This window comes from Strix uralensis, chromosome 3 (assembly GCF_047716275.1).
Source record: "Strix uralensis isolate ZFMK-TIS-50842 chromosome 3, bStrUra1, whole genome shotgun sequence".
Lineage (NCBI taxonomy): Eukaryota > Metazoa > Chordata > Aves > Strigiformes > Strigidae > Strix > Strix uralensis.
Window position 1 is genome coordinate 82571830 of NC_133974.1, and position 14502 is coordinate 82586331.

At 37.9% G+C, this 14502-nt stretch overlaps 1 protein-coding gene across 1 annotated transcript in view; it reads right to left on the reverse strand.

Annotated features, from left to right (window-relative positions):
- Positions 1-896: 896 nt before the first annotated feature.
- GALNT2 (polypeptide N-acetylgalactosaminyltransferase 2) overlaps positions 897-14502 on the reverse strand; it is a 98301-nt gene continuing 84695 nt past the window's right edge. Inside the window, exons 11-16 of the mRNA XM_074863102.1 lie at positions 12668-12794; positions 8503-8595; positions 8219-8302; positions 6362-6488; positions 2717-2836; positions 897-1385 (exon numbers count right to left, since the gene is read on the reverse strand). Coding sequence (XP_074719203.1) covers positions 1230-1385; positions 2717-2836; positions 6362-6488; positions 8219-8302; positions 8503-8595; positions 12668-12794 — 707 coding nt within the window. The 3' untranslated portion in view covers positions 897-1229. The remainder of the gene's footprint in view (positions 1386-2716; positions 2837-6361; positions 6489-8218; positions 8303-8502; positions 8596-12667; positions 12795-14502) is intronic.

Genomic DNA, 14502 nt, shown 5'->3' on the forward strand with positions numbered 1-14502 from the left:
TTCCCAGAGCCAAGCCTGAATCCATTCAAAAGCTCCATTTAAAGAAACAAAATGGAAGAAAATTCCCCAGTAGTAGGTCTATAAATTAAGCAAGTGCAATTCAGAGATATTACATAGCTGCTCATCCTTGCAAATTAAAATTCAAATCTTGTGCTGTCAGTGACATTACTATTCTATCTTATTTCTACAACTCAAAAGGGAAGTTTGAGACAAATTTTTCTCATTGGGGCCCAGAATGAAACTGTGCTGAACCCACATGGCTGCATGAAAGATCTGCACCATTTATATAATTTTGGAACAAAGGAAGAAGTATTTTAAAGTATTACAGAAATGATCAAACGCAAACATCAAGTACAAGTTTAACGCTGAGTACATGTAATGAATTTCCAAGTTGGAATAAACAATCCGAGCAATCATCTTGTGCAGATGCATTGGCTTATTCTGCTATTTTCTTTCTCCTCCTGAGCTTCATGATCTCCAGTGAGGGCGAAGTGTTAAGAAGTAGATCCAGTTTGCAAAGCAAAAAGCATCCAGTGTTAGCACGGACATCATACTCAGCAGCACAAAATCCGCACCTTCATAAAGTTTCACTTTCCTAGCATTCCAATCCAATTTCTGGTTGTACATATGTCATTCACTTCGTTGATAATTATAAGATGATGAAAACCAATATAAATCATTGGGAGCTGACAATATATATACTTTTATATATTTATATTTAGAGTCCATCATAGAAAAGTTCATATTCAAATTACCAAGTACACACAGGAGGAAAAAACCTTCAAAATGACATTTCTGTTTCTGGAAACGACAAACCATGATTTCTATGCAAATGGAGTTTTCAAATGACCTTCTCCTAGTGATTTTTTCCCACCCTCCCCTCCCACACCCTCTTCCCCACAGGTGTTTCTTCAGATCCTTTTTTTTATCATACATCAGTTGTTCCTAGAGTTAATTATCTGCTGTGCAAGTACGTAACTGAAGACAGAAAGGAATCGTTGAAGTCTTCACACCAATAAGGAATTGTGCTGCAGTCATGTTCAGTGACATCTTTGCAGTGCTCCAAGCCCCCTGGATCCCTGGTGTCTGCTTCAGCACTCTCCTACTTTCAGATAAAGGTGGAATACTGAGGTATATAAGTTCCGTGGAAAGTTTTAAGAAATACATCAGTAATTCAATCAAAACTTTGCCCAACGTCTATGAATCAAAACAGCATTTTGCTTGTAAGTCTACTGCTGCAGATTAAGTGTGAATTTCCACTGTTGTGACAAAGAAGGACTGCAGATCTCAACAGTGAGACCACCATTTTTGGCATTTCGGCTGTCTAGACAGAGGTTGCTGCCAACGTGCCTCAGTTTGGAATTGCTTTCAATTTGTTCCCATTTCTGGAAGAGAAAATACAGTTATTGAGCTGGAAAAGCAGGAAAAGGATGAGTTCTACATCCTGTCTTTTGAAGTCTTCATAAGCTTCCCTGCATCGTGCTTGGGAAAGTTGTGAAAACTGCAATAACAGTACACAGTTTAGATGATCCCTGAATAAGAGTATGTAAGTTATGGCAAGCCTTGCCAAAACAACTGTTCATTCAGCTAACACTGCAATAGATACAGAATACACCAAATCATTTTCCTCTACTTCAGCACTTCTCAAATACACTGTCACACTGTGTTACCTGTGTGAAACCTTCGGTCTGAAGAAAAAAATAAAAATCACAAAACCCATCCATGTAACACTACAGTTCTGAACACTGAGAAGCAAGAAGTACCATCACTAAAGGCAACTTTACAGAAATCCATAAATCTGTCAGACAGCTTTCAATTATACAGAAGTCAACCAGTCAATCTGTGCTGTCAGAAGCTCTTTGCCTAAGGTAATGCTAAGGATAGAGTAAATCCCAGATACAGGATGTTTAAAAAAACCGAAGTTTTCTTCTGTTGTACTTCTAACATATTGTGACTTTAAACCTTATCAAGAAAATCTTGCTTCCTTAGTTTCCTTTTCTGAAGAATGGTGAGAATATTCTCCCTTTATCAAGGAATAGCATTTCAGTTACCTGTCTGCAAAAACTGAGATACAGGAGCAAGGAAGCTGGCAGACATTCAAAACTGATGACTTAGCAGAATGAGATGAATTGTTAGATGACTACATCAAAAAGATGGTACAACTCTGCAAAGGTGATTTTCTTCAGGCATGGGAAATAGATTAAGTTACAATGATGCATTAATAAAAATGAATTAAAGGAGTCTAGTGCTGTTATAAACAGGTCACAGCTGAAAAGAAGAAAGGAAAGCCAAACCACACTCTTGAGACACGGACTACATAATCTTCAAACTTCACTGACATTTGAAGTCACTTCACCTTTCAAAAGTATGTTGTGGAATATAAATTCTATTTCAGAAAACAGACATGACAGCTGAAGACTGTTACACATCAATGCTGTTGGGCAAAACCTTTACATAAGCCCACTGTTGGGATAAAACCTCTATATGTTCATAAAAGATTGCCACTGGCCTATGAAAAGAAAAGCTCAGTACACAAGCTTATTCCTGCTGCTCTCCCCAGATGTCATGCATTCTAACTTTACACAAACAAACAACAGTGAGACAGAGTGAAGAGTAGAATGGATAGAAGATATGATGACCAGTGCGTGTTCTTGCACTCTTATTCACAACCCTGGTTTTCCCCACTGTTTGCAGAGTGCATTCACGACATACTAACCTGTCTGCTGTCATTTTCCCTACAGCCCTGAAGTTTTATTAGTGAACCAGGTGCTCTGTCCACAACAGTAAGGCACAAATCCATATGTTTCACCGACTTGTCCTTTGTTAAGGCCCATTCCTAGAAAAGGGAATAAAAAAGTGTACAAAATTGTGTATACTACCATATGCACTAGGTGCATATGCTATCTCTGCATATATAGCACAGGTTAAAATCCTGTAATTAGCTACATATGAGCATTAGAACAGGTCATTGCTTCTCATAGAGCAGGCTAGGAAAAAAGGTCCTTTTCAAACACAGTAATTCCAATCGCTTCGGTATCCCCAAGCTAGCTCAGGACTGGGCTGGCCGTTTGCTCCCTCTGCTGGCTTTACACCAGTACAGCGGGCAGTCACACAACCTCAAGTTTAAAATACTTGTCCAAACAACGCATATGTACCACAGTGAGGAAACAGTAGTTGTTAATGATGGAGACCACCTCAATACACAGAGAAATACATAGGAGGGCCAAACTCAAGGGGAGAGGGAGAACGTTACTTCCTATCCAAGGCGTGACACAACACAATTTCCTTTAAATGCATTTAAATATTCAACTCTTAAATAGAGAGCAAAGAAAAGCCGTTCTGTATGTACTGTTGCCCAGCTTGTTTGATCTCTGCATCCTTCTACGCAGGGCCTGATCTTTCACTGATGTTCAGACTCTCTCTGTGCCTTTCTCTGCAAAGTTTGGTCTCCAGGATCCAGATTGGTCTTAATTTGTCTAATTATCCTTTGAAGAAGGAAGCTGATCTATCAACTAAAGCCATGCTAATTATCCAAATCATGCTCATCTCCACTTAAAATGGCACGATTGGCTTTTTTGCAGCAACTAAAGAGAATTCAGAGTTGTATAAAACAAAACCCTAGATACACAGGGCCAAGCCTGGCTACACTTAAACGTTATTTTGCAAGCAATCAGCATTTCAGAAAGGAATTAAATGACTAATCTCATTCTCCCCCCCCCCTTTTTTTTTTTTTACTTATTTTCTGATACCATAACTGAATTTTTGGCTTGCATAATCACTTTTAAACTCAGATTTAACAATGATTAAATTCCTTTGAGAACAGATAGATGCTCAGGAAACAATCAGAACTTCTAACCCATGTGATTACAAGTAATTGCCATCATACAGGTAGCAAGTCATAGATGGGTACCATATTATGCAAGTACTAGAACGATGACAACTACGCAAAACAAAGCAAAGGCAGGAGAACTCTATTTGTCCCCCAAACCCTTAAACTGAAAATTTTTCCTTTCACTCTCAATATGTTAATCTCAGATGACAGCCAAATTACTTGCCTTCTCAGTTCTGTCCAGTTCATAAAATGTCAACAAGAATCATCAATAGCCACTTTTAACAATATAAGTAATTAAGTGAATTATTTTCAGAATATATCAGGAATCACAAATGTCCCTGAAACAGACAGCCCCCTTACAAGATTTATACTGAATAATGACAGTTCAAAATACTACCAGGGAAGCAGTAAAACTTGTGTTTGAGAACCCTGCAGTCAGAGAAAGTTACAGCCTTGAAAATACTGCTTTACACATCTTAACCCTTCCACCAAAAGGCTGCAAGACCTCCAGACAGAACAGAAATCATGCAAGAAGTTAACACATATAAAAGCCAAAGGTGGTACTTCACAAAAGCTCCAAGCTCTGTTGCTGGAGACATGTACGTGATGGCCCTTCATGGTACAAAACAGCGTATAGATGCTTTCCTCCAGTGACCGAGAACTATGACTATCTCTAATGGAGATAAGATTAAGCAAGTTCCACTACACCAGAAGAGAAGAAAAATTGCAAGCAGTGTATGTGCTCAGGGCACGGGCTGGAAATAGGATAGCTCTACGTAACACTTTGAAAACCACAACATTTGAAAAAAATCTGTGCCATAAATCAGAAATATGAAGTTAATAGAATACTACTAACCTGAAACCTTCCCCTTACACCTAAGTGCATTTGGCTTTACCTTTAGCTCCTTATCATAACCCTACTTATTTGTACACAATTATCAAATACACCACAATTTCTTCAGCCCTTTAGAGGTGTACATCTACCTTTTCAATCACTGAATTCTATGGGGGGTGGGGGGAAGGGGGAAGGGCAGAAATCCCATTTTGACTTACATTTTGCATTTAAATTGTGTTGATCATAAGCCAGAGTACACTCTTCAAATTATAGGAGAAGGTGCCCACAGCCTATAATACACGAGTACTCTTAATCCCAACCCCCCTGTCCAAACCCTCTTGGTAAGAATAGGTGCAAAACACATAGCACAGATTTAAACACTGTGGTTTGTTCTCTATCCCTCTTCTCCCATGTGGTTCATTCCCTCCAATACAATACGAGTTCTGCTCGGTCATAAAACCTGGTTTTGACCCGTTCTGACTCTTAAACTGTCTGAATGTCCTCTCACAGAGACCTGTTCAGAGTAAGTGCATATTGGTTTGTCAAGGTTAGCTTCACAGAAGAAACTACACAGAAAAGAGGGTCAGATTCAAGGGAGGGGAGTCTGAAAGAGAAAGATAACTTTGTGTAGCTATAGACAACACACAACACCACCAGAAACTTCTAAGATTTCTGCACCAAGGCAATTCTGACATCTCTACCCTTTGTCCTAAAAAACACTGTGGTGTTCTGAAAAGATGTGTACTTTCATAGAGGTAATAGAAAAAGCCTCCCCAGATATATTCTCTTTAATGACAGGTAAAAGAGGCCTATCTCAGATGTATTATGGTAATGCATTCAAATCAACATGATACATTTTCCAGGAAATACCTTCTTTATTTTACGCTTCGTCTGTTTTCAGGGTCTTCCCCTTCTAATTTAAATCAGAGAGAGTACAATTCTGATACTTATTCAATGCTAGGTTTGTAACTGGTCAGCCTTCTATTTTAAACAGATGTACTTAAGTATTAATCTTACATTTGATTTATAGTCAGGTTGATTCTGAAAAGAATTTAGTGACAAAGCAGCACACAAACCAGTGAGCACATATGCATATACTTTGTGAACGATAACTAAGTCACAACTGCATAAATAGATTCTCTGAAATAATTAACACCCCCATTTACAGATTTAACACATTTGCAATTAGTTTAAGAGTAGGATTAGAAAGGATTTGTTGAAATACTCCCTTTACTGTGCGTCATTAGGACATGACATCTAGGCATCTCTGTTTTCTAGAAGAGCCAAATAGAGATTTAAGACAGATTTTTTTTTTTTTGCTACCGCAAATTGGAAATGACTAATGGGGCATCACAATTAAGCTTCCTCCTGGGAAGCAAGTTACTGGTCTCTAGTGTAAAAGCAAATATTAATAGAGACAAAGGAAGGGGGTAATCTGATGCACACTGAATGAATCTCTGGGCTCAAATTCTAATCCAGAAAATGCAAAATTATATTTGAGGAAGAAGATATTTAGCCAATCTGTTATAATAACTGATCTGCTGATTCAGGTTCATCTTCCTATCACCAGTACATAGTGCCTCCTTAAGTTAAAAAGTTTCACTTTGGTGTTTGGTTTCGGTTTGTGGTTTTTTTCCTCCCCCCCCACAGTATGGGATATTTAAAAAAAAAAAAAAAAAAGGAGGCATACATACCTGGTTTCCCCCGGCATTATGACATTCATAAACTCCAACAACACCATCTGCAAAATGGCCCAAAGTGTCAAGGCAATTGGTACCCTGCTGCAAAGCCCCAAAAGCTATATCTTGATGATCAGGTACCCTAAAATGAAACCAGAAATACCTGCTTAATTCAGCATCTTTAAATTTTTGGGTGTTTTCAACTCTTTGTTTTTACTTGGATTATTTTTAAGATGACAGGTTAAAAATGAGCGATGACTATCTAGAAATCTCAATCATCTTCTGAGGAGGGAAAGCAATTATCTGATCATGAACTGATCAAACGTGAGTAAACTTGCAAGCTTATGGCAGAATACAGAAAGACTTGTACCAGAGAATGAGGATGAACATACAAACTCAGCACAAAAAGCAAATAAAAGATGACTTAACATCATTATTTAAGGTCACTCAAGCTTAATGCTTTCAATTAAGGTCATCAAGCCCTCTTCTTTTTTCAACCAAGCTAGCTTGTGGCAGAAATATGACATTCTACATATTTCCCAGACTGTTTTTACTGAAGTGTTAGAAAAGGGGTTAGGAATTTGAAAAAGAAAAATCAATGTTTTACTGATATCTATTTTCTAATGGTTGCACATAAAGTGCACTCATATAGTATGGAAATACCCAGGTAAACCCATTCAACAAAGTAGAGTTGTGGGGTAGAGTCCATCAGTTCATGTCAAACAGTAAAGTAAGGGCATATTAGCCCCTTTTAAAACTTCAGACTATAATACGAGTATAATAATTCAACCCAGCAGAACAAGCACAAGAGATGACACAGAGTAAGATGACATTACTCTTAAGTAATGCTTATGGTAGCACATTTTCCAAGAGAGCTTGCAAGTCGTATTTTTTCTGAGAAACTAAACAAAAATAAATATCCTCTGGCACTTTTAAGAGAAAATAAAGAATAACTTACTTCTTCAACATCATCCTGGTTTATGAGATTCTTTAGTATGTCTGGTTCTGTACATGTTTTGCTAGGGCTGTAATGGCTGGTGCTTTTGCATTCCAAGCCTGTATGCCACTAGCAGTTACCTGACTACTGACATGAAATGCCCCCGGGAAGAAACAAGTATTCTTATAAGCCACACACAGTATTTTACTATTACACTACCAATATTAGGTTGACAGCAGACAAACTAGTTTATAGACTTAGATCTGACAGACATACTTATTAAAGGTTATTGAACAAAAACCTTTTTATCCTTTTAAAAAGGGTTTCTCTTTGAGGATTTTTCATTAGTTAGGATGCATTCACGTTACAGAAACTGTTAGCAATGTTAGCCCTCATTTCCCTCTTCTCACCCCCCTGCCCCACCACTTCCCCAGTTAGTGATTATCCAGTGACAGAGAACAAGAGACAGAAAGAGCAGAAGACTCTGCTTGTATGCCAAAGTTACAAGGCCCTCTTGTCTGCGGACTCCCCTTACTTGTGCTATACTGAGATTCAGTCTCCTCCCTCAAGTAGACATGTGCTTAGGCAAAGGCAAAAGCTTTAAAGAGACAACAACAGGATGCAGAACAATGCACTTTTGAGCCCAGTTTTGGGCTTGTGTAGGAGACTAACTTTGGGCTCAGATAAGTTGAGTCCTTTGGATACTGTTTTCTAAAATACCTGCTACTACAGCTGTAGTTGCAGTAAGTAGAAAAAGAGAAAGCAGCTTACTAGGAAAAAATGGCTCTTTAAGAATAGAACTAATAAAAGACAAAAGCAAATAAGCCTGCATGAGGCATTGCTTTCACAAATAAATTAATCACATCCTTTACAATCCAAGGAAGGAGAAGGAAAAACTGATGATTTCTGGGAAGGGAAATTCAGTCAAAACTCACCGTAACTCAGGATAAACATTTTCAAGATACCACTTGAAGGGTTTGCAGCTAAGTCTCTTTCTGAGTTCCATTCGGCTTTGAATACTAGACAGGAGAAAAAGGAGCAGTTTTCAAAGTCAGGCTGCTGTCTTCACATATGTTAAGGAATACACAGAAAACTCAAAACCAGTAGAAACGTAGAACTATATTTTAAAGAGAACACATGAGGGCTAGCACTGCTTTCACCTCAGAATGTGCTCTCATGAAGAATAAATGAATAGGGCAAAGAAGCACTTGTGACTTACTTGCCATAAGGTACATTCCTGGCTGAAGGCACTGCTGCATAATAGAAATTTTTATACTCATCCATCCAGACTTCTGCTGCCCTGCGTGTATTTCTAGGGACAATCATGAAACACACAGGTTATATTTTCTCTAGCTGCAACTAAACCATGTCATTTATCTTTCGGTTTATTTTAATCCTTCCTAGTACTACATAGTCAGCTGCCTCAAGCCAGGCAGAAGATTCCCTATTAAAGACCCAAGTAATAGAAAACCAGAGAGTAACATAACTGAAATGAATGCATTGAGAATGGAATTTATGTCTTTTCCACACCCATCACTGCTTCAGGTTTTTATGCAGAATTTAATACACTTCTTGGAGCACTGTGCAAACTTCACAGAAGTTGTTAGGTTGTTCTTTGGTTGGGGTTTTTTTTTTTTATAAGAATAACTTGACAGAAGCCAAATTCAGTGAATGTTCACCTGGATAAGCAAGCTAATTGGAAACATAAAAATCTCAATAACTGGCAGTATTTAATAATGTCTTTTACCTTTCTGAAAATAGATATGCTAACATAGGCAAGATATATTTTCAGTCTTCATTCTATTCCTACCAGCAGAGCACTCAAAGTTCCAAAAAGACATAAGCTGTCATGACATTTAAGGCTATGAACCAAGCAGGTCTGCTGTAGCTGAGGTAACAGAGGACAACCAGTAATTAGAAAATGTTTTTAATGCTTTAAAATTCAAGAGAGTTTAATTATTGCAATAAGCGTGAAAAACACTAACCCAAATTCTTTACTTCCAATCAAACACATCTCTAACTAAAATTCCTGTATTTATGTAACTGGTGTCTTTAAATCTCCTTTTGGACTGCAAGAGGGTAATGCCTTTTTCCATCCTCTGGCTTCCATGTAAATCTCATTTACTTCTATTGTTTGTAATTTTATGCTTAGAAAATTAAGTCTTATTTCACTTGCAACTGCCATGCTCTGAAGCTTATATTTGGCAGTAAGTTCATCTAAAGCGACTGGAGTAAACTCAGTCAGCCAATAGCTTCTTTACTACGATTTTCCAATTCAAAAGACTTTTTCAAATTCAAAATTCAAATTCAAAAAAATAGTCAGGATAAAGTGAGTTGTTCTTGCAGGTCGCTGAGAAGGAAGGATGTTGGGAAGAAAAAAAAGTCACGAGACAGATCCCGATCATTTTTTTGTTTGAGGACTGATATTTCCTTGCAAAGTTTCCCTTAAATTTTTTGTAAGCAAAATCCCATTCAATCCAAACTAGAGAGGTATTTCAGTTTATCTTCACTTGCAGTCTCTCAGGCCTGTGTGAGTGTCAGCCAGCCACTCAGCACCTACCCCTGTTGCTTGCTCAGCAAAATCAGTTTGGCTGCCCACAAACCAAACAGATTTTGGTGGTGGGAGAGGAGCTATTACGGTTTGCCAGGGTTTAATGACTCCAAAGACACTTTCGAGGCCAGAATGCATGCCTGCATCACACTTCCCCCTACTCATGAACAGTTCAGGCTTAGCGCGACACAAATAAGGAAACTGCATAGATGCTGAGAACTGTCTAAACTAATAAGACCGCAAAGAAGGCAGGGTACTGAGGAACACAGTGTGGGGTGCACTCAGCACTTAATGCTGAGCAACAGTTAATGAAACCTAGCACCGAGTGATTGGAGGTAGCTTTGCATGGAGCTGACTGAGGTCTGCAAGGTTTATTAGCTCCTCTGAAGTGGTGTATTAAGGCAGTGCATACTGGTCTAACAAATCCTGCCAGGCACAAGCTGTATCTGTCCACACCAGATAGCCAGGATGTGGTCTCCCCTCTCATGAAACAGGACTCCCAGTCTCTCATCCAGAATCACCAATTTGTTTTGGCTGCCAAAAGGCAGCGCATACTGACTAGTCAGCTAAAAATAGGACGCTTACCCAGAGCACTCCAGAACAAATGGCATGGTCAAGGGACAAATGATGGTGTAAGCTAGCAAGTCCCAACCGCAAGACCAGCACAGATTCCACACCCCAAGTTTCTTGGCACCATGGTCCTACACATATCTGATAATATCAGTATTACAAGGGTATCCCATTACCCTATGTTTCTTGTTCTCTCCTTGCTAAAATCGATTTTAAGGCATTCTGTTATATTGGTTTGACACCCAAGAAAGCTGACTGAAGAGGAAACCTTCAAATATACAGCAACTTGTCAACCCTGCTTTTAAGTGATATGCAACTTTTCTAGGTCAATTCAAAACTAATTCCAATGAAACAAAGAAGTTTAACGGTATTTCAGAATTTGAGACAGCTGGACAGCTAAGAACACAGGTAATAAACCACTTGCAGAGAAAGGTAGATCTGGAAAGGGATGTAAATACCCAAGACACTGGTTTACAGGCTTCAGCTGTCCTCACCACTCAGGTACATGTGGGATCTCTTTTCAAAGTCATTTTGAACACAAATGACTGGAAAACACAATGCGACTTTAAAAAATACCTGTCATAGTAATTGTCGGGACATTTAAGTAATCAAATCACAATGATGATTTGACACCACAACAAAATCCAAAAGCTTTAATCCCAGTATGAATGCAGAATCTTCAACCCCTGATAATATGATGCATTTCTGATGTCTGCTGTACCCTTACATGCATACAGCCACACCTTTTTCCTACTTTTCAGCTGAGCTATGTTTAAGTACCTTTTACATCACAGGAAAAGCAGCATCTTGGCAACAGCCCAAAGATGGAAAAGCTGCAGAGGAGTGGGATAACTGAACATTTTATGTATTTATTTATTTTTATTAACCATGCTTCTTATGACATTGTCATTTTGAAAATCTACTGTGAAACTAAAACCGTTGCATCCTAAACCTACATAATACAGTCTAATTGATAGATCTTTCTACCTTCCTGATATACAGTATAAATACTGGAATAGAGATGTGATGTATCAAGAGAGGATATTTCATTGCTAGCTTTTGTTTTCCCATAAGTACTATTATTCATTTTTACTGTAGCATAAAATACATATCTTAAAGAATAGGGGACCAGAAAAAATCCTACTATAACTACTGGAAGAAACAGGACAGTGACTTTATTTAAGCAGACTATTAAATTCATTGGAGTCATCTTTGCGGCATAACCAGCATGGAAGAGAAGATTTACATCCTAAGGAGGTTCCTCAATCTAAGGTGAAACACAAGTCCAAATATATCAGCAGCTTAGAACATTCTTACGAATTTAAGTACATCTGTTGCTTCATGTTAAATAGAGTTTGGGCTCCATATCCCTTCAAGGATAAACAAACAATTTTATTTGCAGCTCTTAACATAAAGAACCTTTAGCTGAGACTTGTACTTCTACAGCATCAAGTCCAATTCTCCAAACAAAAACCTACAGTGATTCTTCAGCTATGACTGATAAAGCCCTGGTCAAAACATCCACTATACACACTCACACAATACCTTCATCCACATTACTTAAACACTACGAACATGAATCAGAATTGCTGTTCTCATTCTACAGAGGAGAAACTAAGGAAACAGCTCAGTATTTCCGCTACTGCTATACGTTGTATCAACAGCAAAATTAACAGGCATATTAATCTAAGCACATAATACTGCAGTTTCTTAGGTCTATAGGAAAAGCATTTTTCAACATAGCACAGGAAAGGCAAATACGATATAGAATGAAGTTGCCAAGGGACTGGCACAAATGCCAGAATCAGTCTACATAATCACTTGCATATCACATAGTGATCATGTATTAACAAAAAGCAAGCAAAGCATATTCATAATTTAGTGTATTCTGGCTCTTAGTGAATGATAAAACAGTTTCTATAAAATGAAGATTTATGAGACAGTTCTGAAAATAAAGCCTTCTTTAAAACCAAATAAACACAAAGTTCTCAAAACTGATAGAATGCCAAGCTAAGCATTTCCTTCTTTTCCAGATTCTCAGACTGTGTCTACTAGGACTTTCCCTTTTTCAACTCTCAGGTTCTTCTCACAATCTGTGTAGTTGCCTCAAAGTAATTAATTTCCTTTTAATTAATATTTTTCGATGCTAGATAATACTGCAAATATTTCTAAAGAAAAAATCCTTAAAATGAAATTACTGCCACCTGCTGATCATCTGAAGAAATCCAAAACATTGTTATTTAGCTGAAACCTTAACAGTTACCTTGCAAACACAGTACCACTCCCACCAGGAAATGTGTATGGATGCTGTTTGCGGAATACATGACCCACTCTGCTGCAAGGGATGATTTCTAGGCTCCCACCACATTGCCAAACTCTGAATGAGATCTCTGAAACAAAAACATGAAAGTCCAACATCAAAAAATACTGCAATTTTATAGTATACTATTTACAGAGAACACTTTTAGTGATTATTGCTGAGAAGATCAGTAAGGTGGTTTTCTGAGAAATTCTAGGATAAACAAAGGCATATCTGAGCATTTATGTTCTCCAAGCTCAGGAGAAATAATCTCATTAACTTGGAAGCAAACCTGTACGTCTTCTCTTATCTGAGATTACCAACATGCCCCAAATTCATAAACCATGTTGCAATTTGCCAGAGTAAGGTTGGTCTCTATGTACTATTACTGTGCTTTATCTAAAGGGTACGCAACAGTAGATACACTTAGATAAATTAATGATCTAGCTTATAATAAAATTTTTCAGCTAAAAATGGAGTAACACAGTGGACAAAATCAAGGCATGATAAAACAGTCAATAGATTCAAGCTGCTAACTTATTATAGCAGATAACCAAACACTCCCAAACACTGGCCATGGAAGGAGTTATATCAAGTCAATCTTGATTTGAAGACAGACTAAATAAAGACACAATTTCTGTAAACCGAAGGTTATGGACACTACACTTCTAAGCCAACCTAGTGAGCTGACACAGCTAGTGAGGACAAGAATGTCTAGAAACATTTATACACCTTTCTCCACTTAGACCTTTGACAGCAGAAGTCACTTAGTGCTTACAGAGAACTTTTTCTCATTCATTCCAAATAAGTACAGTAAGAGGGGTGCTTCCAGTAGCACCGTTTCAATTTTGACAATTCCCCCTTCAGCTGCTACCAGTTACCAAGTGCTACCCTTAGTTTCAAGCCTCCTCATAGTCATTCAGTATCTTTCCAGATTTAAATTTACAAAAATAAGCACCTCTAATTTAAAGTCAGTATGTCATAAAATTAGACACTAAGTGCCATTCCTTTCGCCAGAAGCCTTCCTCCCACATACACAAAGAAATAAAAATAGCATTACTTCAAAAATTAAATTGGGGGGAAAAAAAAGCCCCAAAGGTTAGAGACCGTGTCTTCTTGATGGTCTGTTTTGTTCAGAGAAAAAGGGGAAAAAAAAGGTGCTGTGATTTCAACTGTTGACAGTGCAAGTTAGCTGCCTTTCTTCTGAATGGTCTTTACTTTTACAAGGATCATTTCCTATTTGTTTTACTTCAGTGATAAATTCTGTGGCATCAGGGCCAATTAGGCACATTCATGAATCCTAGACAGGCAACACAGTCCAATCTATAACAGATCATCCTCCAAAAATACTAATGAGAACATTGTCTTTGCCAGTAACTTACAGTCTTGATTTTCCAGTTGAATTACCATGGGACAACAGACAAAAGCAATTTTTAAAGCCACTGAACACGACATTCTCTCCATACATTTTTCACAGCACTGACTTCAGTCTTACACCACTTATTTTGAGCTTAGAATAAAAATTTAAAAAATGAGAGTCACAGTGAATGACTGGTCACTGCTTCTATTAAACAAGTTAGTAACAAAAGCACTTCTATGTCTCTACCAGACTAAATTACACATAGAAAGAAGACGTCACTTTCCCATATCTAGCTCAAATTTGGTCCCATACTGCTCAAATTGTGAAAGCAGAGGAGTAGAAGCTTTCTTCTACCCCTTTGAAGCATTATTTATGAAGTTCTGCTAAAAAGTTCATACAGTTATTAGCCCAACGCAAGAGGATGCTGCACTCAGTGAGA